Source organism: Notamacropus eugenii, chromosome 4 (genome assembly GCF_028372415.1).
Source record: "Notamacropus eugenii isolate mMacEug1 chromosome 4, mMacEug1.pri_v2, whole genome shotgun sequence".
NCBI classification, from domain to species: domain Eukaryota; kingdom Metazoa; phylum Chordata; class Mammalia; order Diprotodontia; family Macropodidae; genus Notamacropus; species Notamacropus eugenii.
The window spans coordinates 175599324-175627089 of record NC_092875.1 but is presented as its reverse complement, the minus strand read 5'-3'; the positions used below and the strand labels follow the sequence as shown (position 1 = coordinate 175627089).

Sequence of the window (27766 nt, the reverse complement as noted above, 5' to 3'; positions counted from 1 at the left end):
AATGTTTAAATATTTAAAGTGAATGAATAATAAATGAGGGGGGATAACCAACAATAGCAAGATAGGTAAGAAGCTGGTCAGTCAAATGAAGCCCTGTGTGTCTCCTTGGAGTTGCCACAACATTCAATCTGAAACATGGACAACACTTCAGATACATACATATCAATATAAATTCATAAATGTCAACATATGTGTATATATATCAATATATCTATATCTATATATAAATATATACATGTATGTGATATGTGTGAATGAGTGTATGTGCGCATGTGTGTATATATATATATATAATTATGATATATATATGCCCTCTTCATCTGAAGCAACAACAGAATTTTGCCCCCGTCCAGAAGTACTAAGGCAAAGGTAACTCTAAACATTTTCTGATGGGGCTACATTTGCTTATGTACACTCCTATCAGGGGGTGGGTAACCTGCAGCCTCAAGGCTGCATGTGGCCCTCTAGTTCCTCAAGTGTGGTCTTTAGACTGAATCCAAACTTCACAGAACTGTACTGACAACTATAAACCCAGAGATGACAGGCTGCCTTTTGTCAGGGTTCCATGGACTGGAGGATCATGGTTCTGGATAGAGAATTTGGACAGGTCATAAAGAATTTTGGAGCTCCAGGGAACAGCTTAAAAGTTTGAAATTGGCACTGGATTGAATCTCTGTATACAATAACTATCTTGCCTTACTTTGTTTTGCCTTCTTGACTATACTGTAAGGTCTTTGAACAAAGGAAATGAGTTTTGTTTTCTTTTGTAGTCAATGTGACATCTTTAATGGTGAGTAAATGAGACCTTGGCAGTATCATGTGATGGGGAAATAACATCACATGTGCAATCAGAAAACCAGGGTTCAAATCCCAGCTTTATCACTTACTGCATATTTAATTGTGAGAAATACACAAAGCAACTTTGGGAATCAGTTTCCTCATACGCAAAATGAGGGGACTGGGCTAGAGAAACTCTAAAATTTTAAAATTCCTAACCATTCAGCAGAACATTGTAGTTGTTTATGCTCTGTCATTATTTCTTTTTCTCTATTCCTTTCTATTAGGGGAAGGGGAGGGGAAAGGAAAGAAGTATTTATGTAGCACCTACTTTGCCTACCACCATGGAGAGAGCTTGGTGGTACAGTGGATAGAGCACTGGACCTGCAGTCAGGATGATCTAAGTTCAAATGTGGCCTCAGCCACTTACTAGCTATGTGACCTTGGGCAGGTCACTTAGCCCTGTTTGCCTCAGATTCCTCACCTGCAAGAGATCTGGGGAAGGAAATGGCAAATGATTCCATTACCTTTACCAAGAAAACCCCATGGACAATATTAGTGTGCTATGGTCTACAGGGTCAAAAAGAGTCAGACATAACTGAATGCCCACTCAACAACAACACTTGGTGATAGGCACTTTACAAATATTATCTCATTTGACCCTCACCACAACCCTGCAAACAGGTACTGTTATCATCTTCATTTCAGAGTTAAGGAAACTGAGGCAGACAGAGGTTAAGTGACTTGCCCTGGGTTATAACTGCGTAAGGCCACATTTGAACTCAGGTCTTCCTGTCTCCAGGCTCAGCTATCAACTGCACTAGCAAGCTGCCCTCACAGGCTATGTCTGGCCCCCACAGCCACTTCTAGGTTGAACAAAGGAATGAGACTGTTACCTTTTTCCTGTCTTAATGGCAAAGAGACACACTTAGGCATATATATCTATATCTATATATCTATATGTGTATTGTGTATATACACACATACACATATACACACATATATATGTATACATACATATGTATATGGAGGAGGCAGGAAGAAACAGAATAGGATGAGGTACATAAAACATATCTGGAGAACTTAAAAACTTGATGTGCTCATCTAGCTACAGATAAAATAAGAAATCTATTTCTCAGAGCTACATGTAGGGTGTAATAAGAGTGAACTTTGACACAGCCTACATATAAAAGGAACTAGCCTATGTGTGACAGATATAATTGACAGCTAGAGTCAGTTAAGTGGGCAGTGGAGATCTAAGGATTGTGGTTCTATGTGTATGTAGGTTAAAGAATACCTCTGCTTTGTCCTGCTGATATTCATTCCAAACATCTGCCTTTTGGAGTCTTTGCCCTTTATTGTGGATTTCTCTCATTTTTATCAGCTGTGGTTTCCCTTCTTTTGATCTCCATCCATATTTTTAAACTTCTTTTAATATCCTGTTGTAGTTTTCTTTCTTGTCTCCTTTAAATCACAAAACTTTCAAAATCATTCACAAACCCATAGGCAAGTCCCTGACCCAAACGTAAATTCTTAGATTCAGTAATAACTTTTAAGGTATGCATTTATACTGCATATGTTTATTCACACCAGCCTTTCAACCTGACAACCACAAATGGCAAAAAACAACCACCAAAAAAAACAGCTGGGAGAACTCATCAAAAGTAAAAGGTGTTGTGTCTTGGCTTGAAATTCATTGCAGCAAAGGGCATACAAATAATAAATTTCAACACGAAAAGGTAGAAATGATGTATAATGTGGGAGTCTGCTTATTACCACTCTCAAGTGCAATTTAAAATCACAGAATCTTATGGGGCCTCAGATATTATCCTATACAACCACCTTATTTTACAGAAGATGAGACTGAGAGGCAGAAAGAAAAAGCAATCTGCTCAAGGTTGCACAGCTAGTTTGCTACCAGAATGGATCAATTTTTCCATAAATTCATGATGTCAATGTGGACACTCTTCTCACCACAGCTAATTGCAATCCATCCAAGTCTTCTCATCTTTTGCTGTTCTTGCCTACGTCTTTCCATAAATCTTGCAGAGAAGATCTACCCAATGTCTTGGGTACCTTCTTCCCAATACTTTAGTATTTATGGAGATCAAGGTCATACTCAGGCTATTCAGTGGTTACATCTTGCTCTCATTACATAATCAGTTCACCTCCTTTTCTGATCATACATATCCTTAAGGATGTGTTATAAGCCATGATACAGTAAATGAAATATTACTCATTTACCTTTTGATATCTTATATAATAGTCTATTGGCTAGCTTAAAAAAATCTAGCCTATACACTTACATATAGAACAAAACAAAAACAGTTCTTTCAGTTCTTTGAGTTATGAGATGAAGTGAATATCCTCAGCATAGAAAGACAATGCTACTGATCCATCATACAGACATTCTGTTGTGTGTCCATACGCATTGACAGATCTATTATCCTTCACCGTTCCCTTGCTTAGGCCTCTTTCAAGCAACATGACTCACTTTCAAACTGACTGGCCAAGGTTTGGTATGCTGGATATGGCCAAAACTGAACCAACGTGACTGCCCCATACAGAAACAATCTCATGTAAACAGTCAAAAGCGAGCACTCCTACATTTGTGGAGACTTAGCCCATAAGGACGCTGAAAGTGTGATCTAGGGTCTCACTAACATAGTGCTTACAAGCTGAGCTGACTAGCTACCCAAATTCTTCTTGCTGATGGTTTCTGCAGGGAAGTAGTGCAGTAATCTTTAAGAAACATTTTCTTTCTTCTATTCTGTTAAAATTTTTCTTTAAAGTTCAGTTTAGGTGCGAGACTTCCTTAACGGCATTAGTTGAAATTTATCTTCATCCCATTCAATTTTTTTAGATCTCTTTTAATTGTATCTCTCCTTTGTCAGTAAAATAACTCTCTACCTTGTATGATACTTCAATCATGAATATGAATATGAAGAATTTCCTCCATTTCCTGGTAAACTCTTTGAGAGGGACTACATTTTCATCACTGTATATCTGCAGGGCCAAGCATAGTACCCCTTGCATGTAATAAGTGTTTAAACAAGTGTTTGGTGACTTGAAATGAAAGGCAATTGTATCAGTGATTTGACTCGGGGCAACAGGTCAGAGTAACTGGTGTCTTGAAGAAGAAAAGAGGAACAGAGTGCCTACACGTGATTCACTGGTTGACATCTGTGCTTAACATAGGACTCACAGTCACAACAGTAATCATGAGGGTAGCAAAAAGCAATAGTGGAGGATACGGCTGAAGAATCCCCGAGCTAAGAGGTTCTTAGGCTCAACAGGGGATGCGCTGAAGGCACAGGAGAAAAGGAATCTCTAGCTCAAGGGTGGGGAACCTGCAGCCTCAAGACCACATATGGTCACCAGGTCCTCAAGGGCAGCTCTAAGCGTGAACTCAAAGGGCTGCCCTTAAGGACCTAGAGGGCCATATGGCCTCGAGGTCACAGGTTCCCCATCCCTGCTCTAGCTGTTGCCTAAATGGTCAAGGTAGGGCTCTCTCTCCAAGGCACTCAGAAAGAGGGCATAGCCAATGACCCTCCTATTGCCACCAAAACCCCAATTTGGTTTTTAAATAACAAAAAAATCTCTTTTTTGGGATATTTGAATTGTGATCATAATGTCATTATACTATTCTCCCAACTAGATACTTTTCCTAAATCAACTCAGCACTAGGTAATTTAGATTGAAGGAGGTCACCCTTAACTTAGTCTGTGTATAGACTGTATATCACAGAGGAAGAAAGTCTCTTATTCCCACTTTTCCTAGAAATGTTATCATGAACCATTATAAAAGCATACTTCACACACAATCACAGAATCCTGGGAATGGGAAGAGACATCAGAGGCTATGCAGTCAAATCCATTCCTGAAAAGAATAATATCTGCATCTCATCTGACAAGTCTTTGTTCAGCCTTTGTGTGATATCCTGCCTTGAGGAGGGAATCCATTACTTCTGATGAACGCTTTGGGAAAAGGCTACTTATTAGGATTTTTTTCCTCTCAGTTCAGTTATTTTGTAGTTGTGTCCAACTTGTGCTGACCCCTTTTGCTTTTTTTTTTTTTTTTTTTGCAAAGATACTGGAGTGGTTTGCCATTTCCTTCTCCAACTCATTTTACAGATGAGGATACTGAGGCAAACAGTCATCACATGGCTGGGAATCAGGAATTCAGGAAAATGAGTCTTCCTGACTCCAGGCTCTATCCACGGCACCACAGAGCTGTCCTTTGTTTTTCCTTATCTCCACAAATTTGCTTCTTTGGAACTTTCAACCATTTCATCTTGTTCTACTCACTACTCACTACAGTCAGGCAGAAGAAGTCTGTACACATTTCTGTTTAATAACCCTTCAAATACTTAAAGGCAGTAATCACATGCCCTGCTAATCCTTCTCTTTTCCTGTTCAAACACCACCAGTTGCTTCAGTCATCCTCACCTGGCATAAACTCAAAGCCTTTACTATCCTGGTTGCTGCAGCTAGGACCTTTTCCAATTTATTGATGTTCATGCTAAAGTGTGGTACCTAGAAATGAAGACAACACTGTGGATGTGGTCTAACCCAGGGTTTCTTAAACTTTTTCCACTAGTGATCCCTTCAACACTTCTTAAACTGTGGGTCACAGGATTCTTTTTTAAATCCAAATTTATATTTATCCCTGTTAAAATTGATCTTATTAGATGTGACTAACTGGAAATCAAGGGGATGCCCATCAATTGGGGAATAACTGAACAAGTTGTGGTATATGAATGTAATGGAATACTATTGGACTATAAGAAATGACGAACAGGTAGACTTCAGAAAAACCTGGAAAGATTTATATGAACTGATGCTGAGTAAAGTGAGCAGAACCAGGAGACGTTATAGACAGCAACAGCCAAAGTGTGCAGGGACTGTTTTTGATAGACTTAACCCTTCACAGCAACGTAAGGACCTGACATTTCCAAAGGACTCATGATGTAAAATGTCATCCATATTCGGAGAAAGAACTATGGAGTTGGAATACAGAATGAAGCAAACTATTTCTCTTTTATTATGTTTTGTTTTTCTCATGGTTTCCCCCATTCATTTTAATGCTTTTATGCAACATAACTAATGTGAAAATGTGTTTAATAAGAAGGTTTGTATAGAGCCCATATAAGATTGCGTTCCATCTTGGGGAAGGAGGCGGAGAAAATTTGGAATTTATGGAAGTGATTGTTGAAAACTGAAAACAAATTTTTTTAGTGGGGAGAAGATGGGACCCAATGTTCTAGTTTGTCAAGATATTTTTTGGTTCTTGACTGTCTTCCAGTATCATATTCATGTTATTTTTATGAAAGTCATTGATAAAAATGTAAAAGAGCATAAAGCCAGGCAGAGATCCCTGGGACACTCCCTTGTAACCTTGTAAGATGACACTGACCCATTAAACCTTTTCTGGTTCTGCTATTCAGCCAGTTATGAATCCACCAAATGGCACTGTTGTCTCATCCACATCTTTCCCACAAGAATGGCATAAGAAAACAGCATACAGACTTTGACTATTCTTCATTCTTGGCCATGAACAGTTATTTCCTTACTCATGAAGAGAATCATTTAACTAATAGATAATTTGCCACAATATAAATTGCAAATATAAACACACAACAAGCAAGACACATGGTACACTGTAAAAACAAAAAATAAATAGTAAGGGAATATTTCTCTAGGATCTACGGTTTAGGAATCATTTTTATATGCATGCATTTCTTAAATGATCTGGATTTTGGCTGTACTGCTGATAACTGTGCCCAACAAATTATTAAGTTTGAGATCACGTAGAAATGACTACCTAGTGAGAATAGAAACGGGAGTACGGTACCTCTTATCAGAATATAGGCAAGAATACTGGCACCTGAACAAGGGATTTAGACTGTTTCTAACTATGTTTGAGGTCACCAAGGTAATGGTGGTACCATATGTTGGAATCTGGTGAGGTGAATCATGAGATCATAGGATCTTGGATCCCAGATTTAGAACTAGAAGTCTTGCAGGCCATTTAATTCACCCCCATCATTCTACAGGTGAGGTGACTGAAGCAAAGTGAGGTCAGGAGATCTACCAATCTATGTCACACAAGGAGCCAGCATCTAAGGTGAGATTTAAACCCAGGCTGTCCTAACTACAAGCCCAATGCCAGTTCACTGTGATACATTTTCAGTCAGGTTTAAAACATTAAGTTATCTTGATGTGTTTATCGTTTGTGCATTTGCTTTAATTTAAAACTGAGTTCAAGAGCCTGATGCTAGAATGAAGAGTGACAGTCATTTGTGTATAAATTAGCATTTAATTCTCTAGATGACTACGTCTTTTGGACTGGGATATTAATGATTAACAATCTGTTGCTTGGTATAGTGAACAGCACAATGAATGGACTTTGGACAGTCCAAAGCAGTTCCATTCCTACGTCTGATCTGAGTACCTGAGGGATCAGAAGCACCTCAATTAACCTCTCACATCCTTGTTTACTTTTTCTGTAACAGAGCAATAACAACATATGCGCCATACATCTCACAAGGTTATTCTAAGGAACGTACTTTGCAAACCTTTAAGATCCATACCAACATGAGTTATTTTTGTTACCATAGAACCATCAATCTCTCCAGAGGATCATCGAAAGTTCTACCACATCAACACCTTGTCAATTAGTAATAGAATTATCAATGAAGACTGTTCTCTAACCACAAGTAGGAAAGCAAATACTCTTCTTTCAAATCCTCATTGTTTATTGTTAAAGTTTGTTTCTTTTCAAGTTCTGGGTCTTTTCATTATAATTAATAAACATTTATTAAGTGTGTACTATGTGTGAGGCACTGTGTTAAGCATTGTGCTAAACTCATAATAAAATACATGTTTAAATAATTCTTGCAAATGTTCTTACCTGAAATTGTACATTCTGGTTGATATTAGGCACACGAAATTGTTTCAGGAACCTTTCATCTTCACTCCAAAATATGCGAATGTCAGGAATATTATACAGGATCATGGCCAGCCTCTCCAATCCCAGACCAAAGGCCCATCCAATATTGTTTTGAGCACCAGCTTCAACAGAATAAAAATTTTTAAGGATGATAATCTAGGAGCTTAGAGATCCATGTAATATTTCAATATTACAATATTTCAATAGCAGTACATTATTAAATACTTCCTATGTTCCAGGCATATAGTAAAGTGCTAAGGCTATAAAGACCCTGCCTTAAAGGAGGTTATACTCTGACAGGTGAGACAAAATGTCTGCTACACATACAAGATAACATAAACCAATGGGATAGAAGGTAACCTCAGAGGGGAGGCCACTAGTAGCTGGGGGGAGGGTCTCCTGAAGGAGGCAGCACTCGAGTTAAATTTAACAGAGATGAGAAAGAAGAGCATTATCCTCATCAAACATAGCACTAAGCACCTACTATCTATGAGAACTGTGCTACATGCTAGTGTTACAAGCAAGAATGAAATAATAAGAGAAAACAGATGGAGGCAAGATGGCAGAGGAGCTGGAAGAAGTATGATGAACTCTAAACAGTTTTAGAAAACACACCAGACCAAATTCTGATGGAGAAATCCAAGAAAATGCTACAGTAAACCATTTTTGAGCCTAAGTCGGTATAGGGAGAAAGAAAGATCTGTGGACCCCGGAGAAGGGGTCTAGCCAGGTGCTCACTGTGCAGAGTACTCCAGCAAAGGGAGAAGCTATGTACCAAGGCAAGAGTGGAGACTGTACACTTGAAAAAGACATCACAGTTGCATCTTGGGGCACCTTGACCTCATGAAGACCGAAGGCAATTCTGTTACCTATTACCCAGTTTTGGGTCATGGAATTTGGGTAGACTGAAAAGGGGACCTGTGCAGGGGAATTTAGCTGTAATATATTAAACAAAATTGGTGGGTAGATGAAAGAGTATGATAGGAGAGCAAATGGTAAGTACAGAATACTAGAGAAGTGTGAGCCAACTGAGATAAATCATACTGTACTCCCTAAGACATCGGTCGAGGAGCAAAGCAGGAAGGTTTGACAGTAATTGTCAGAAGGAGTGCATGTAAATCCTTTCTTTAAAAAGTCCCTGACAGTGGAGACAACTGTTGTACATCACCGTAGCAGAATACCATTTCTAGACTCAGGTTTCTCTCTCAATCACTTTGTCTCTTCACTTTTCAGTACTGGAAAGCAAGATTCTATATGTCTTACTTACCTTCAAGCAAAACAAAGACACTGTGCATAGTAAAAACTACACATATAGGCTGAGAGTATCACAACAGCAAGTTTCCTAGAAAGTACAACAAAACTATTTACATTCTAAGGAAAATCATTACACAAAATCACTCTTTGTGATGCTCAGCAACAAGGAGGACTCAAGGTAAGAGCTTCCTTGAGCTTTAGTTTTCTCATCTATGAAACTTCAGAGGAATGTCACATGTATCAAATGAAATGATTTATGTAAAGTATCTTATAAACCTTAAAATGCTACATAAATTATCATTATTTCAATGATACAGAGGCATAGTATTGCAGTTTTTTCTTCTTAAAAAAAAACAACAACATAGTACAAGCCACAGGATTCATGGCTTTCATATGCTGGGGCAACTAGGTGAGCTAATGAATAGAGTATTGGACCAACAGACAGGAAGACCTGAGCTCATATCTAACCTCAGACATTTACTAGTTGTGTGACCTTGGGCATGTCATTTCAGCTCTTTTGCCTCAGTTTACCAAAAATGGAGATGATAGCGGCACCTATCTCCCAAGGTTATAGTGAAGATCAAATGAGATAATAACTGTAAAACATTTAGCACAGTGCCTAGTATATAATAAATGTGTAAATGTTAGCTATCATCATCATCAATATTAAATCTTTAGAAATAGTTATACATGGCAAGTAAAAACTGATTCACACTTCGAGTCAGACCAAATCAATCTATCTCTCTCTTTATCTTTATCAATAACTTCATTTATTTTCCCCCTTCCTTGTTTTTTTTTTTCTTTTATTCTTTGCTAATACTTTTTCTAAGAATGGAAAATCAACTTTGATGCTCCTGTCATTGTATCTACCCTTTTAAATGGGAAGTTTCCCCATTCTGGCTGAAGAAGTCCTTAGAGAGGGTATCTTATTTGTGTCTCTTACTTGATAACCATTACTTCCCTTGATCCCTATGAGGTAGATAAGGCAAATATGAGTGTCCCCATTTTAGAGATGAAGAGAGTAAGTAAGGCACAGAGAAGTTAAATAACTTGTTATGGCTATTAAAGGGCAGTAGGAATTTGAACCCATGTAGTTTGACTGCAAATCTAGACTTCATTCTACTATACCATGCTCCCTCTAAAAGTCACAGAATACAAAGAAAAGACAGTTGCGATGGGAACCAGACTCAAGTTGTTTCTTTTACTTGTATTTTTCTTAAGAGAGGTATCAGGATAGAAAGCTCACTTCAAAGCAAGGGAAGACCTGAGTCCAAATTCTGTGCTGTACCGACCATGTGACTTTCAGTAAGTTACTGAGTCAGTCAGTGGACAGCAGTGTTGTCCAACCCAAATAAAAATGGGCCACTGAATTGTACATAATGATCCCTACAGGCTGCACATTAACTTAGAAAAGTACGTATTAACATTATCTGTGTTCTACTGTATTTGGGGGAGGCTGGCAGACACAGTAGAGAGAGCACTGGGCTTGGACTCAGAAAGACTTATCTTTATGAGTTCAAATCCAGCCTCAGATGCTAGCTATGTGACCCTGAGGAAGTCACTTAACTCTCTTTGCCTCAGTTTCCTCATCTGTTAAATCAGGTAGAGTAGGAAATGTCAAATCACTCCAGTATTGTTGGCAAGAAAACCCCAAAGTGAGGTCACAAAAAATCAGACACAACCAAACAACAACTGTATTTCCATTCATTTTGTTAAATATTTCCCATTGACATTTTAATCTAGTATAGGGGCACTTGTTGGACCTTTTTGCTCTAGGGAACTCTATGACTTTAACGTGCAGAGAAGGTATCAACCAGTATGGGTAGAGGGAGTTTCCTCATCTGGCAGTTCCCTATACCAAAGAAATCATAGGTCTAATCTCTATCTTTACATCATACTGTTCTTTCCTCACTCTGCATCATTTCTCCAAACCTTGCTACATTTCTTTAAATTCTTCATCTTCTTCATTCCTTATAGCATAATAATATGCCATAAGATGTTTGCTGTACTTTCTCTGAGGTCTTCATTTATAAATCATGGCTTTTCTAAGTCATATGCTTTTAACCTTTGGTCTGGCTTCCTGCCTTCTTTCTTTAGCCATTCCATTGTCTCTTCATGTCACTATAGTTATGCTTCTTCAAAACTTTTATTAATGGTTTTCACCCTTTACTTTTTCCTTCCTTATCCTAATTTCCTAGTTTTTTCTTTTGTTTTTCTCTGGTTCCTCACCTCAACCACAAATGTTTCATATCTACTTAGCGAATGCTGGTGACGTTACCAATGTGCTTAGTGAATAGCCATTTTTGCTTCAATAAGAGTAAGTTAGCCATTGCCACTGAGGTACATACTGCCATCTCCAACATATAGATTGTTTCCTTCCAACAGTTCATTTGTGCGTCAGTTGTTTGGAACTAAGAATTCTCATTTTCCCACACCAATAATGTTATAAATGGCTAAGTTTTCAGGTCAGGCCACAAAAGCCTATTTACCCCACAACGCAGTCGAAGCACTACATATTTGCAATGAAAAATAGTAGAAAATGGTATTATAGACATACTAGTAACACAATTAACCAAAACAGAAGAACAATAACATTATATAATCTGGTTCTTTTTCCACATTGATCACAGAATCTCAGAGTTGGAAGGGACTTCAGAGAGGGTGGAGTCAAACATCTGCCTTTACAGAAATTCTCTCTACAATGTCCCTTCTGCCTATCCCAGTCCACCAAATGGTCAAACAGCTTACACTTGAAGAACTCAAATGAGGAGAAACTCTTCCTTATGAAGTATCCCATTTCACTTTTGGATAGCTTTAAAAAGGGACAGTCTTCCATTTTATTTTTTTTATATTTATTTTTTATTTTTTTATTTTTTTATTTTTATTTCTCCTTTTATTCCCAGGGCTTAGGATAGTGCCTGGCATATTACTGTTATTGCTATACCAACTCTCAGTGACCCCATCTGGGGTTTTCTTGGCAGAGATACTGGAGAGCTTTGTCATTTCCTTCTCCAGCTCATTGAGAAAACTGAGGCAAACAAGCTTGTCCAGAGTCACACAACTAGTAAGTGTCTGAGGCTGGATTTGAACTCAAGTCATCCTGACTCCAGGCCTACTGCTCTATCCATCATGTCACCCAGCTGCCTGGCACAGATCACATGCTAAATATGTTTATTGACTGACTTGAGTTATTAGGAAGTTTTTCCATCAATTGAATTGCAAACTGTCTCTCAGTAACATTCATTTGTTGATTCTAACTCTTGTTTCATAGGACAAAGTAGAATAAATCTAATACCTTTTCCACATGTTTTGTTTATTTTTGTCTGGACTCTCAGTACAGAAATTCCTTCTACTGGTGAAGAATGTCTGCAATTTAGTCTTGTGAAGATGTTCTTTATAGTGAGAGATAAAGTAACTTGTCCATGGTCATACCCCTACTGTGTGTCTGTCAGAGGCAGAACTTGGACTGGCCCTTTATCCAATAAAAGCACAAGACCTCTTCTCCACAACAACCTTTCAAACATTTGTCATAAGTTATTATCCCTCCCAGTAAGTCTTCTCTTCCGCAGACTAGCTGTGCTAATATAGCTTATTATTTATCGTGAATGTTGGCACTTGAAGAAATTCAGGCTTAATTAGAATAGAGAAGGAGATTTATAAAGATCTTTTGTAGCCATCTTGAAGGGCACTTTGGGGTATTTTCGAAGCTTTAAAGATGCTTCACAACAGCCTCTCCTCAGGCTACAAATGCACTCTGATCTCTTACACACACACACACACACACACACACTCACACACACACTCCAGCTGATACAAGAAGCATGAGAAAGAGCCAATCAGAGACAAGTAAAGGGATTATTGTCAAGTATTATTTTAATTAATAAACATTTATTAAGCTCCTACTCTGTACCAAACATTGTGCTAGGATGCAAAATGAGGCAAAAGACAGCCCTTGCCCTCTAGGAGCTCACTAAATCTGAAGAGCTTTGTAGGGTTGTATCATTTTTCAATAGTAAGTCTTCCCTTCAAAGTTAGGCTGGAATTTCCTAAGGGCCAAGGACCATATATTCATCCTGCTCATGGAGAAATGTTTTATAAGCAATCGCTGCTCAATAAATATTTCATTGCATTCCTGAAAGGAAAACGAACAAGAGGAGCTAAAGAAACATGAGCCACTGCTCCTGACTTCTTAAAGGTGATCTGGAGAAAATATGCTTATATATCATTCTACTTTTTATGACTCAAATTAATCTGGTGAGAGGATATTATAGGAACATGAGTCTTAGCCAGGTAGATGATAAATATTGACTACTGAGACTGTTTTCTGAATCTTGTGGTGTACAGATTCCTTTAAAAGCTTGTTTCAAAAGTTTAACTTGTAGACGTGGAAGCCTGCTTATCAAGGGGTTTGCTAATACTATTTAAATATTCCTACAATTATTATATCTAAGTTCCACAGTCACTCATACTCTCAAAATATATTTTGAAGATGTTTCTGCTTCTTGGACCTACAATAAGCACAGAAGTTTACTCGTTTCATTAGGTTTTATAAAGACCAAAATGAGATCCGTTAGTCAGAGAGCTCTCATTATGGTTCTGTCCCAATATATCCTGAAATAGCTGTTTTCAAATGCATTCGTGGGGTTCTTATTTTAAAAGATGGTAATCTATGAACACATACCATTAGTTAATTAATATATATGAAGTGCCTGCCTGTGTCCCACACATACTTAGAAGACGTTTAAGGAGCTTATAGTCTAATTGGAAAGATACAGACTCAAAAATGTGATCAATAGCATAAGACAACAAATGATAGGCACCAAACTGATGGTCCTGACAATCATTCTTGTGGGAACTGAGCCTACTCTTGGGAAGAGGAAAACTAGGGAAGGTACTGAGTGATCAGGGGAGGCTAGCTATATAGCCTAGCTATATTCTAGAGATTTTACTCCTTTCTTACCTGGAAGGTTCTTCTGAGGTCCTGGTGATCTGAATGATGTGTCTCTCCTGACCCACCATTTCAGGCAGGCTCCAGCCAACTTATGCTTTACTTCCTACTTCCTGTCCATTTTCTTGCCCCCTACATTCCCTCCACCCTTACATCTTTCCTTCTACTTTCCAGTTTTGGAATCATCATCAAATTCTGTCACTGATCTCCAAAGGATGTCTAAATCTACTCCAGTATAGGCCCAGTTAAAATCTCTGTTTTTTGGGGGGGGAATCAAAGGGCCCATTGCTGGTGACTATTCCCCTTCGTGTGCAGCCTCCCCATTGAATCAAAAGATCACAGATTCCAAAAGGGACTTTAGAAGCAATTGAAGACAGGCCCCTCATTTTCAGATGAGGGAACTGAAACCCAGAGAACTTACTCAAGGTCACACAGTAATTACTTGAGATGAGATTACAACCCATGTCTTCCTGACCCTAAACCCAGCGCTCTAGACACTGAGCCAGGCTCCATAACCCTCTGTAGGAATGTAAAGTCTTTGAGAACAGGGATAATCTTTATTTTTGTATCCCCAGCACTTATTACATTACTTGGTGCACAGTAAATGCTTAATAAATGCTTTTTCATTCACTACTTTCTTTGAGCTGGGCTTTGAAGGATATTTTGAGATTCACTGTGGCAGGGAAGAGAGAGAATATTTAAAGTAAGTGGCACAGCATGAGCAAAAGTGAGAGTAACGACACCTTAGTAGAGAATGGACGGTTGGAGCACAGGGTTCATGTCAGGGAACAGTGGGAAATAAGTCTGGAAGGAAAAGTAGGAAATAGTTTGTGTACGGTCCTAACTTCCAAGATAAGGTCTCTAGATTTTAATTTATAAGTAGTGAGTAGCCATTGAAGGCCTTGGAAAAAGGGGCAAAGTGTAAAAAGAATATTTCAGAGGGACTGGTAAGAAGGGGCATTATGGCACCGCGTGATTGGCTGTATATAAGAGACAAAGGTAAGAAAGGGTCAAAGATTTCTCTAAATATTTACCTTAAAAGACATGGTACATGACTACAAATTGAACCACATCTCTAAACCTGAACTTTTAACCTTCCCCCTCAAAATGGCTCTTCTCCTATTGTTCTGTAGTCACTAAAAGAAATGTGAATGAATGTTGGTGTTAAGCCTTCAGTGGAAAGATCCTGCTGGCATTCAGAAATTTTCTGGGGGGTCAGAGAAAAGTTAGGTTGAAGATATAGACTGGAAGTAATTTTCATAGAAAGGATAGTTGAAACCACAATAGGAGATAAATCTGAGGGAGAGGTTAAAGAGATAAACAGAGGAACTGAAGACTGAACCTTGGGGAATGCCCACAGTCATAGAGTGGGGGCAATAGCCAGAAGAAAAGATAGAGGAGTATTAAAAATTAATCTATCTCTGGGCCTCTAATTCTTGTTTTCCAGATGGAAATTTCGTTGATCACAAATGTGTTTTAGAGGCATTAAACTGAAAGGAAACATATAGGTGCTATTTTAAGAGTAAATCTATATGCTGCTATTTTTATCTGAGAAGAGAAGGCAGCCAAAACAATTAGAGGAATAAGAGTATGATGGTATTGGTCCCAAAACAAATTATCAGAAAGTTCTGGGAAGAGCAGTGCTTTCTCCTGCTTAACCCTGTTAGGGCCGGATTTATGAGCAACTACTGAAACAAGGACCATTAGTATCAGTCAAAGCTGATAAAGTGGGATGCAGCAGTAGTGAATGGGGGAGATTATGGGTGTACAATAAAGTAGATGAGCTTTAACTACAGCAAGGAGGGGTCCTAGGATATGAACATTCAGACTGCGCTGTTAGCATTGGTACTCCTTTAGGAAGCAGAAACAACTGACTGTACTACGTAAGGATTTAACTTCTGATGACCCCTAATGACGATATCTTTTAGACTGATGTCCTTGGCTCCAGGTGCTCACTATTTGCACAATTAGCACACTGTCTCTACATTCTAGGGTCAAGGGAAACAAGAACCATTGTGTTCTCCCAGCTGTTACCTCCCCCCACCTACCTCCTTCAGGGCCTAGAGAGATCAGGGGTTGGTGACTTGGCTAAATGAACAATAGCTGGCCTTTCTGGAGGACATGTTGTTCTTACCCCAGTGCAACTGCCACCCCACATTCCATGTGAGTTCCTTCCCCAGTCTAGTCCTGCCCTACTCCCCCAGGACTAGCCTCTCCAGCACAGACGCACGGTGTCCAGAATTTTGGATGGCCAATAAAATCAGAGATTCAAAGGATCCAGCAGGGTCCTTTAAGGGACAATTAGTACAATTTCCTAATTTTACAGGTGAAAAGATCCACCTCTTCCATTATCATCTTGTGTCCCAAATGCTGAATTCTTTGCTTTGAGGTTTCGACTTTCTTATTCCAAGTGTCAGAATTGCTACTTCTGGTTTTATAGAGAAGTTTATAGTTACAATGAGTTCTGAGAACAAACCCAAGATTTAAAGTATATACGCCAAAGTGGTTAAAGTGCTAGAATCAGTATCTAAAGCCCCAATCAGAAGGGAGGCACAGGTGAAAAGCAAGGGTAGCAAATGCAGGCCTGGGGCCAAGTCCTAGAGGTACAAGCCATGAAAAGAGTATATAAGCAGAATAAGATTCCTGGGTACAGGCTAGACTTGGAGAATCATCCTGAGCCCAAGGAAAACAGACACTGAAGGAGACTAGAAATAGAGTCACAGTCCATCAACATAATAATGTAAATATAATCATAAGAAAATAGTTCTAGTGCTAGAAAGGACCACACAGGTCACTAAATTAAACCCCCTCACTTTATAATGACTTGCACAAAGTCATACAAGTAATATTTTTTTTTTTGGAAGGGAAAAAGGAAGGCGATTGGGGTTAAGTGTCTTGCCCAAGGTCAGACAGGTAGTACAGGGCAGTCTGAGGGTGGAATTGAATTTAGGTCCTCCTGACTCCAGGGCTGGTGCTCTTTTCACTGTGCCACCTAGCTGCTCCAAGTAGTAAGTATTAGAAGTAGAATTTGAAGCCAAGTTCTATGACTCCTGAGTCAGTGGTCTTTCCACTCCTAGGAAAAGGGGCTATATATCATCTGTCCTAGTTTTATGTATTCTCCCTAGTGTGATTAGATCAGAAGTAGCAGGTGTGTGATACTCCCCAGAGCTAGGCAAGAGTCTGCAAGTGCAAGTTACTGCACTGGAAGGCCACATCCTTAGGGAGTCCCAGTGACTCCCACCTGCCATCTCTTCCCTCCAGCTCTCAGATTAAAATGCTCTATTATATTCATAGGCCAAAATCTGTCTTCACTAATTCTGAGACAGAAATGCTGATGTTTTCTATTGAATAGCAATGGAAGAAGTCCCCCAGGGGAGTGTCTGGACTTACAGACGCTTCTAATGTAGCAGGCATGTTCCCAGTGCCTGGCAGGCACGAGGTATTCTTGTGGCTGTCATTGGCTAGAACCATTCTGCCAGCCAGTAATGGCATTTCTCAAAGTGTAAATGTATATGTGCAAGCAAACACAGAACATGTAAGAAACAAAAGTATGACACGAAAGATGGTAGTTAGGAAGAGAGGGCACCAGAAGCTGGGGGGCATGAGGGGAAGGATCAAGGAAGGTTTCCTGTAAAAGGTAGCATTTTTGTTGCGTGCTGAAGGATGAAAGGTATTCTATGAGAGGGAAGTGAGGAGGGAATGCATTTCAGACTCAGAAGCATGGAAAAGGGGAATGAGTGTCCTGTAGTTAGAATAGTGACTGAATCAATGAGGAAGGAAAGGAAGAAAAGGAGGGGGAGAGAGAGAGAAAGAGAATGAGAGAGAGAAAGAGAGACAATAAAGAAGTGGAGGAGGAAGATGAGGGAAGGAAGGAAGGAAGGAAGGAAGGAAGAAAGGAAGGAAGGAAGGAAGGAAGGAAGGGAGGAAGAAAAGAAGGAAGGGAGGGAGGGAGGAAAGAAGGAAGGGAGGGAGGGAGGAAGGGAGGGAGGAAGAATTATGATGCTATAAAGAGGAACGAAAAAAACAAAGAAATAAACAAAGGAAACAGAGCACCACCACCACTCCCCATCCCCCAACTATTTTCTAACTACAAACCATCATTCAGGAAGAATCTACAAACCAGAAGTCAGCAAGGTTTATACACTGACAGATGCAACTTGTCAAAAAGAACCTCTATGCCCAAGGAGATAAAATAACAATAAACTCAAAACAGTTGTCAGTAGCGATAGCATCAGATTGATAACGGCATCTTCCCAACACTAGTTAAAATAGGATTCACCAAAAAGTGGGCCTTAGTCTGTTTAGCCTCTACCATTTCTGTGTATCCACAACTAAGGTTTCCATAAGCGTTTTTAAATCACTAAAGCCATGCAGCCTAGTTAGTCCCTTAGGGCCCATGGCCTCAGCAGAATGATTAATGCCTAAACAGTCAGGCATGTGGGGCAGAGTAAGGTACAAAAAATAGTCAGGTTAAACACTGCAGTAGTACCAGTGGAGGTCTACCCCACCTAGGACTGATGTCTTTGGAGGGTCTATGGGATGAAATGGAGAATAACTGCATAGGCTGAGTAGGTGTGGTCAGAAAGAAAAGCCTTAATCTGTGTCATGGGTGGATATTTCCATTTCAATGAGATGATGGTTCCATTCAAGCAGCAGGAACACATGCCTGCAGTCTGTTAGTAAGACTGAGAACTACAACTAAATTCAGATGGTGTTACAAGTTATACTTTGTTTTTCCATTAGTAAGTTTAAAATAATTTCTCACTTCTATTTTTTTCCCATCACATATAAGAGATCTATTCTGGCAGCTGAGGAATAAATTTCATTTTTACAGAGAGTATGAGTTAAAATTTTGAACTTGGAATTTCCTCTTTACAAATAATTATATCTAGGTAACTGACTTTTACAGATGGAGTAGGAATACATCTTAAGGCTGTGTTTTCTCTGATTTGTATAATTCAACATTAAATTCAAAGAAAGCCTCAAAACAAATAAAACGTTTTCCAAAGCTACTCATTCCAAGCTTCTGTCTTGGCCTCCTGCTGTTTAATTTGGAATAAGGTGAAAATAATCCTCTGGTGAAACTGTATAAATCATCATTGATTACATATGGAAAAAGCATTGTTGAAGGGTGGCCAAGAAGGAGCAATCAGTCTTAAACAAGCATTTATTAAGTACCAACTACATGCTAGCCACTATCTTAGACAATGGAAACAGGAGGACAAAAAACAAACCAGTACCTGTAGTCAAGGATCTTATGTTTTATAGGGAGGTACAATATGTGTGCATATACATATATAACTATATGTAAAATATATGAAAAAATAAATGGCAATTTTGGGAGGAAGACACTATCAGAGAGGCACTGGGGGTAATGAGGATGGTGAAAGAAGGCAGGAAATGTGGGGGAAAGGATGGTGGTAGGGGACGAGGCAGAGAGAATCACTCGCAAAATCATGGATTAGAGTTGGGAGTACTCAGCAATATGGCGCTAACAGAGAGGGAAGAGGGCTCAAGGGGCAGGATTTTAAGGTCTCATTTTTATAAGGTTTTTTGGGCAAACAGACCAACTCCTAGCTGTGCCACTTTGGGGTTAGTTCATTCACATATCCAAATCATCTCACAGTTCTTGGTAAAACTTGAGCAGTATCTTTTTGATATTCTGCTGGTGTGGAGGTTTGGATTTTGTCTGGAGTTTACATATCAGAGCCCAGAAACCTTGACAAGCTGTACCTAGATGGCTTCCCTTGATGTGGCACATATTACCAGGATGTGAACTTGAATTAAGATGTGATACAATTTCTAAATTATGCTCCTTTGAATTTCGGGATGGTTTATATGTGACTGCCAGGTTTCCCCTTGCAATCTTATTTTCTGCTAATACTTACTATACTGACTACAGAAGTGGGGGATGGTCAGATGGGGGTCTAAACAAGATAGAATTTTAACCCAACTAACTAGTTTGTGTGGGCTAGAGGGTGGGCATAATGTATAATCATGTGGAAAGGTAGATTGGAGCCAGGTGGATGCTATGGATACTTTGTAAAAAGGAGTTGTATTCTGAAAACATTGTTATGTACCAAGGGCAAAAATTTGGTCAGGAGTCTCACTGTGAAAAATAATGGTTTATGATATCACTTCTATTCTATTTATTTAGCATGCTTTAAATACAACTCCACCACACCACTACCTAGTGTTAAAATGGGATTGCTTTTTGCAGGCAGTCAAGTCAACGACAAAGAGTCATGAAGAAGGGTGCTCAAATCTTGCCTCAGACATTTAGCTGTGTGATCCTCCGCAAGTGGCTTAACCGCTTTGTGCCTCCACTTCCTCATCTGTAAAACGGAGACAATAACAGCACCCAGCTCACAAGACTGTTGTGGGGATATAATGAGACAACATTTGCAGTGTTCTGCAAACCTTAAAGTGCTGCAAAAATGCTAGTCATGATGATTATCATAGAAAATTGTTCTTGAATGGTCTCAATAGAGGCTGGAGTGACATATTTTCTTTGGGAGAGCAAAGAAGTGTCACCAAAAACATTTTATCCAAATTTATCTTTTGTATGTCTTCATTTGCTTTGATCTATTTACATTATGTGTCTATATGTGAGGGGTGTGCATGAATGCTCACCCTAAACCTAATGATTGTAATGGACATTGCCTCAGATTCTCAAAGACTATACCCATGGAAGAACAGTGCTGGCAGATGTCCCAAGGCCAGAACAACCCAGAAATCACTAGTTCTGCCATCTAAGGACCAGCCTAGCTAAGGTCAACAGTGATGAATTGGATTGACCATAGTAATTCATGAAACCTTCAAAGGAGTGGAGGAGTGCTATACTTTTTTATCTCTGTAGGAAGATTTGTGATTGGACATCTTTTGAAGTACTTCAGTGACATATATAGCATAAGTGACAAGAAGCTCACTGAGGGTAGCAAACAGGTCTTCCTGGTTAGGCTTCTCACCTTCTAAAGCCCAAGTTTAAGGAATTTGTTGGTAATCTCCAAGACAGACTGATAGAGATCAATCTTCCTGAAGTACACCTTGAAGCTGTCACCCATCACCTCCTCAAAAATCTTCAGTGGATCCCACAGAATAAAGCCTAAACTTCCTAGTCTGGCAGTCAAAATCCTCTCTAACCTTTGCCTATCCCCAGGAAAGTTTGTAAAGTTACACACATTTTAAGAGTTGGTTTTTTTGGGTTTTTTTTTTAATGGGAACCTAAGCAATCTGGAAACCCTAGGTGTAATCAACAAATTATGCAGGGATACAGAGCAAGATTTTCAATTTCTATGTTCCTTCCTTAACAAAACTGACCTCTTGGATTGCCCTTTCTTTTCTATTCCCATTGCTCCCATCCTAGCTGGCTTCTCTATCTTTAGTGTCTTTGCTGCCCTGCATTCTACTTCTCCTCCTAACACACTGCCGCTTGAGAATCTATTCTTATTTATCCTACTTATCATTTGCCTTTCAATCCAATCCAACTCCTCAACTTGCCTTCCAAGCCCTCCATAATTCCCATGTTCCTTAACCAACATTCTCTCCCATTACTTTCTAACACAAAACTTTCTTCTTAAGACTCACTCACATTCCATCAACAGACTCAGCATGTGCTAAGCTCTGAACCTTTATTCATGCTCCTGTCCCAACAAGAGTCTTCCTCCTAAATATTTTTTGATGATCTAATAATTTTTAAGGCCCATTTGGAATCCCACCACCTCCCTCTTAATGCTATCCAGTTAATTCTGAATGAGTATTAACCTGGGATAAACTGAGATCTGAGAAAGACCTTAGCTTAAAAAGGTCAAGGTCTCCCAGTGCATCCTGGGCCATTGCCAGTTGCCTTGAGTTATGTCTTGCTACTAGACTCTGATGACTCTGGAGGAGAGAGTGAGGCTGATGACTTTACGCATCTCCGGCTCATTTAAATTCAATTCACTCTCAAGTTAAGACATCATCCTCAAAATGGCATTGGTATTCTTTGAGAATGAAGGATGCACAACAACATCCATTTACTTTTATCCACATCCTAGCTAGTACAGTGAATAAAGTACTGGATATGGAGTCAAGAGGACCTAAATGTAAATCTAGCCTCTGATAATTGCTGGCTATGTGACCCTGAGAATGTCAGTTACCCCCTATTTACTTCAGCCTTCTCATCCATAAAATAGGGAAGATAATAGCATCTACCCTCCAGGGTTTTTGTGAGGATAAAATGAGATAATATTTATAAAGTTTTTTAAAAATGTTAAATCATTACATAATGGGCAGTTATTATTATTAGATATTATTACCCTGTATTTATCATTCTCCTTAAGGGGTATGAAACTTGAGTTGGAGTCCCAGCTCCAACATTTAACACTTACATGATCTGGGAGAAGTCAAGTCAATAAGCATTTATTAAGCACCTATTATATGTCAGGCATTGAGGCAAGCATTAGGGATAAAAAGAAAAGCAAAAATTAGTCCCTGATCTTAAGGAGTTAACAGTCTAATGGGGGGATAAAGCATGCAAATGACATTTCAACTCACTGTACCTCAGTTTTATTCATCCGTTAAATGAGGGGGTTGGACCAGATCAGTTCTATGGATGTTATCCAGTTCTTACCTTATGATCTAGTAAACATTATAATGGTATTGAACCACCATTCTCCAGATTTGTAACCTTCACATTATCCTTGATTCTTCACTTTCCCTGAGAAAGTCCCTGCATCCAATCAGTGGTCCATTCTTCCATTTTCTACTTCTACAACATGTCTTCTGTCCAAGCACTTCTCTCTACTTATATGGCCAGGGAGTCTAATTAGATAGGCAATGGAATAGGTCACGGAAAAAGTGAAATGTCTTGAACTAGGGTGGTGGTGTGTATGTGAAAATAAAAGGTGGGATGAGAGGGAAGGGGGGGTAGAGAGAGAAGAAGAAAGAGAGGAAGAGAAACAGAGAGGGAGGGAGAACACAAAATTTGGCAAATGAATTGGTATGCAGGGTGAATGAGAAAGAGGAGCTGAAAATGAAACCAAGGTTGAAAATCTAAGGTAACAGAAAGAATAGTAGTGTCTTCAATATTAATAGGAGAAATGAAAAGATGCATAGTTTTTAGAGGAAAGATAATATGTCCTACTTTGGACATGTTGAGTTTGAGACATCTGTGGTATATCCAGTTTGAATTGCAGTTACTGAATTGAACAGTCTGAATGGCAATCAATGACTTGAAAAGTAGTTAGTAATGGGGGACTAGAGCTCAGGGGAGAGGACTGGGCTGGGAGTAGGCATCTGGGAATCAGATTAGTTTAGCTAGATACCATCATTTACAGAGCAAATCAGAGCACACCCTCATTCTTTTACAACCAACAATAAATTAGAGGCGAATAAACCTTGAAAATCTGATATTTAGACACTTAAGCATTACCTACAAACATTCTCACATCTCAGCATCTCTTAAAATTCCTCATTTGAACTTCCCATCCCCACTAGCTATCATTCCATTCTCTCCTCTTTTCAGCTAAACCTTTTGTCAAAACTGTCTACACTAGGTGCCTCCACTTCTTTTCCCATCACCCTTTTTTATGCACTTGGTCATCTGGCTTCTAATCTCATCACACAGTGGGAGACCTTGGCCTTTTCAAGCTAAGGTCTATCCAATTTCTCACTTTGAGTGAACAGATCTCTTTAGGAAGTAAATCAAAGGATGGCCCCTTTAATTAAAAAAAAATCAAACTGAGAGGGGAAGACCTTTAGGGTTCATCCTGATTGATATCGGGCCACTGGACTCAGCTGGCTCTGGAAGAGAAAGTGAGGATGGTGACTTGGCACAGCCCTCCCTCATTCAAATTAAATTCATTTGCAAGTAATGTCATCATCTCCTTTATGTCATGGTTCTCTTTGAGAATGCAGAACAATCCACACAACAAATAATCTCATCATTCAATTGAAACTGCTCCCTCCAAAGTTGCCAATGGTCTCTTAACTGTCAAATCTAGTGATATTTTCTCAGTTATCCTTCTTGACTTCTCGGCAGTATCTGACACCTTTGACTATCCTGTCTTTTTGGATACTATCTCTTCTCTAGGTTTTCACACCACCAGCATCTATTGGTTCTCCCTCCTACTAACAGAACCACTCTTTCTCAGTCTTATTTCTTGGTTCTTCATCCTTATCATGCCCACTAATGGGAGGTGGGGTGAGGAGGTCATTCAGGTCCCTTGTTCTGGACCTTTCTCTCTTTTTCTTCTATACTTTTTCCACTTTATATTATCAGTTCCCATGGATTAAATTATCATTTGTTTACAGACAAACTAATCTGTATATAGATAATTGATTAAAATAGACTAATGATTGATACATAGCTGCCACTCTAGTTCTAATCTATATCACCTTTCAACTGGACTATTACAAAAACTTTTTAATTGGTCTCCCTTCCTTAAATCCCTCCTCATTCCAATACATCTTCCACTCAGTTGGAAAAATAATTTTCCTGAATTCTAGGTCCTACCATGTCATTCTCCCTTGCTTCTCTACTCAACCAACTCCGGTGGTTCCTTAAACCTCTTTAGAACTTTCAGATGTCTTAGAGATGTCATTTTAATCTATGGAAAATGACATGAAAGAAGATGCATTACCATCTGCTCTGCTGTTCCACCCTAAGGACCACTGGGCCTTCCCATATGACTTGCAGCTGAACCATGCTACATGTACTGTCTCCATCTATTAGAAAGAGAGCTCTTTGAGAGTAGGAAATGTCTTGTCTTTTCTATTTATAACCCCAGCTCTTAGCAGAGTATTTTGTACGTAGGAAGAGCTTAATAAATGCTTTTCCTTCCTTCCTTCATTCAATCACTCATTTAAGGACCAAATATAAAGGGCCATGTTTGGCATGTTTAAATGTCAAACTTAAATGTAAATGCCAAATGTCTCTTCAAAACTGGCAGGGGGCCTTCCTACCTTTCCAGTGTTACACTTTACTCCTCGCCAGTCATTCTGAAGTGTGCCTTCACTATAAAAGGTTCTATACCTTGGCACAGGCTATCACCTATGCCTTAGTTTCTCTGGCTTCCTTCAAGCATCAGATCCCCGCTTCTGCAGGAGGCCTTTCCCCGTCACCTCTTACCCCATCTCACCCCAGTGGTGAGTGAACATCTCTCTGAGATTAACTCGGTCTATGTTTTGTATTACCCTAGTTATTTACAAATTGTCTCCTCCACTGGAATGTAAGCTCTTTAGGGGGAGAGGCATTTTATTTTCTTTTGTATCCCCAGCACTTAGCACAAAAACTGGCACTTAATAAGTTCTTAATAAATGCTTTTTTGATTGACTGATTTGATTTATTGATTTGAATATGACACTAACTAGCTTACCAATTATGTGAAAGCTACGTGAGGGTCTCTAAGTCTCAGTTTGCCCTTCTGTAAAATAAGGTAGTTAGATTATCTGATCTTTCAGAGATTGTTTTTTTAGCTCTAAAATTACATTATTCAGTCTATCAAGGGAAACTATTTAGAAAGTTCTGTGCATAAAAAGCTATGGCAAAACAGCAATATCTGGTGTGTTATTATTCAGGGCCCTTCAGCTTCTAGGCCCTCAAACTTCTGTAGAGATTGCTTGGCTTACAGGCTTCTTAGATATACATATGCATATATATATATATATATATATATATATATATATATATACACACACACACACACACATATATATATTTTATATTGAATTTATATTGGTGTCAGATATGTAAATGAAATCATACAGACATAACCAACCATATGGTACCTTGGAAAGAGCATTGACTAAGCTGGGAATGAGGGAAGCTTGATTTACACTCCCTAATCTATCACTGACTAGCTGTGTGAACATAGTTAAGTCAATAAAAAAAATTGTGAGCCTTACTTCTTCCATCTTTAAAATGAGGAGTTGGAAGAGATAATTTCTGAAGTACCTTTTAGCTCTAAAATTCAGTGACTCTACTACAAGCACTAGAAACAAACTAGTAGCGTTTGTGTCTTTGTTGTTGTTGTTGAGTTGTGTCAACTCTTTGTGACCCTGGGGACCACAGAAATACTGTCCATGGGATTTTCTTAGCAAGGATACTCAACTGGTTCGTCATTTCCTTCTACAGTGGATTAAGGCAAACAGAAGTTAAGTGACTTGCCCAGGGTCACACAGCTACTAAGTGGCTGAGGACATATCTGAACTCAGCTCTTCCTGACTCCAGGTCCAGTGCTCTATCCACTGAGACACCTAGCTGCCTCTACTATGCCTATATTATACTATATCAGAAGCACAGAAAAGTCCTGTCCTACGCTACTCCATCTCCTAAGCACTAGGGTTCTTTATGTTAATAAAATGCCCTCAGTTTCTTTATTAGGAAGCAAAAATGTTTCTTTTAATTGTTACAGATAGTGTTTTAAGACGCCGTTTATCAAGGAAACAGATACTGCCTAAAACTTATTCACATTAAAGTATCTATGATCATCAAATATTTTTCTGCCATGTGATCCTGGGCAAGTCACTTAACCTCTGGTCTGTCTCAGTTTATTTATCTGTAAAATGGGGATAGTAACACCTACCTCCCAGGGTTGTTGTTAGTATCAAATGAGAACATATCTGAGCACAGTGCCTGGCACATAGTAGTGGCTTTATAAATGCTTTTTTCCTTTCTCTCTTTTTTGGGAGCAGACTTTGGATAACCAGGAGGGAGGGAGGGAGAAGTAAGAGAAAGAAGAACCAGGATGATAAATTTTAAAATTCTTCTCCTTCATAATTTTACCAAAAGCTATTTCTGTATGTATTAGTAACAGAGACAAGTGGTGTAGGGGAAAAGTTTACTGGGCTTGAAGTAAGAGGATGCAGTTTGAATTCCAGTTTGGTCACTCAGTGAAATATTTAACTTTAACTGAGTAAAATATTTAACTTTTCTGGAGTCTCAGCATCCACAAATATAAAAATGGGGATCAGAATGACATAGCATGTCATCAAAGTGCTAAAAAATTTATGAACTGTGGGGAAGTTAATGCATAATTTTCAGATCTAATCACAATCACTTTCTCTTGAAACCCCTTCCCCTTCAAATCAAAAGGATCTTAATATTTTCAGTGACAGACATTACTGAAAAGAAAATATGGAGTTTTGCATTTTGTTTTGTTTTATCCAGAAAATATTCTCAGTGCTGCAAAGTGCTTAAGCCTTCTACTATCTTTTCAGCTAACATCTTTGAGAATGGTGAACTGGGGGAAAATTAAGAAATTCTTCAGGAAGTCGCCATTCCACTCCAAGACTTTCCCATGCAGGAACAGCCCGCACCAACTGACATTATGGTGAAAGAAAGAAAGCAGTGTTAGGAGGCCAGGTAAGCAGAATGTTAATCAGATGATGACAAAAACACATTTACATTCTCATGCACTGCTTCGACTGCAGCAAAAAATCAAAACGATCGCATTATCCTCTATCTCGGTAGAATTGATGTGTTTGGGCTGCTGCATGCAATCTGTTTTAAATTACGTACTAAAACAAGGATTTTGCTTGCAGTTTCAGAATGCTAAATAAGCCACTGATTAAGAACTCCAGAAACCCAAGTAAACATTCAATTATGCCTTCTCAGGAGAAAAGATGCTCTAGCCCACCCTTAAAAAAAGACATACACACACACACACACACACACTCAATGATGTTCTTATTGAAATAGATGCCTTATGAAAACATTTTTTATTGGATCTTGATATCCTGCTTGGTTTGTGTCCTTTGAAATACTATACAATTTCAGCTCTCTGAAACCCACAGAGAATGAATAATTCTGGTTAGTTCACTGTCTGACTACCAGACAGTTAACCTGTTTAGTGC

At 39.0% G+C, this 27766-nt stretch overlaps 1 protein-coding gene across 12 annotated transcripts in view; it reads right to left on the bottom strand.

Moving 5' to 3' along the window:
• Nucleotides 1-27766, bottom strand: part of FARS2 (phenylalanyl-tRNA synthetase 2, mitochondrial) — a 643321-nt gene that overhangs the window by 254449 nt on the left and 361106 nt on the right. For all 12 annotated transcript variants that reach the window (XR_011965889.1, XM_072603731.1, XM_072603724.1 and 9 more), the window contains one exon: nt 7690-7850. Coding sequence is in view for 11 of the 12 variants with exons in the window: in XM_072603731.1 (XP_072459832.1) it covers nt 7690-7850 (161 nt within the window). In the remaining variant the exon portion in view is untranslated. The remainder of the gene's footprint in view (nt 1-7689; nt 7851-27766) is intronic.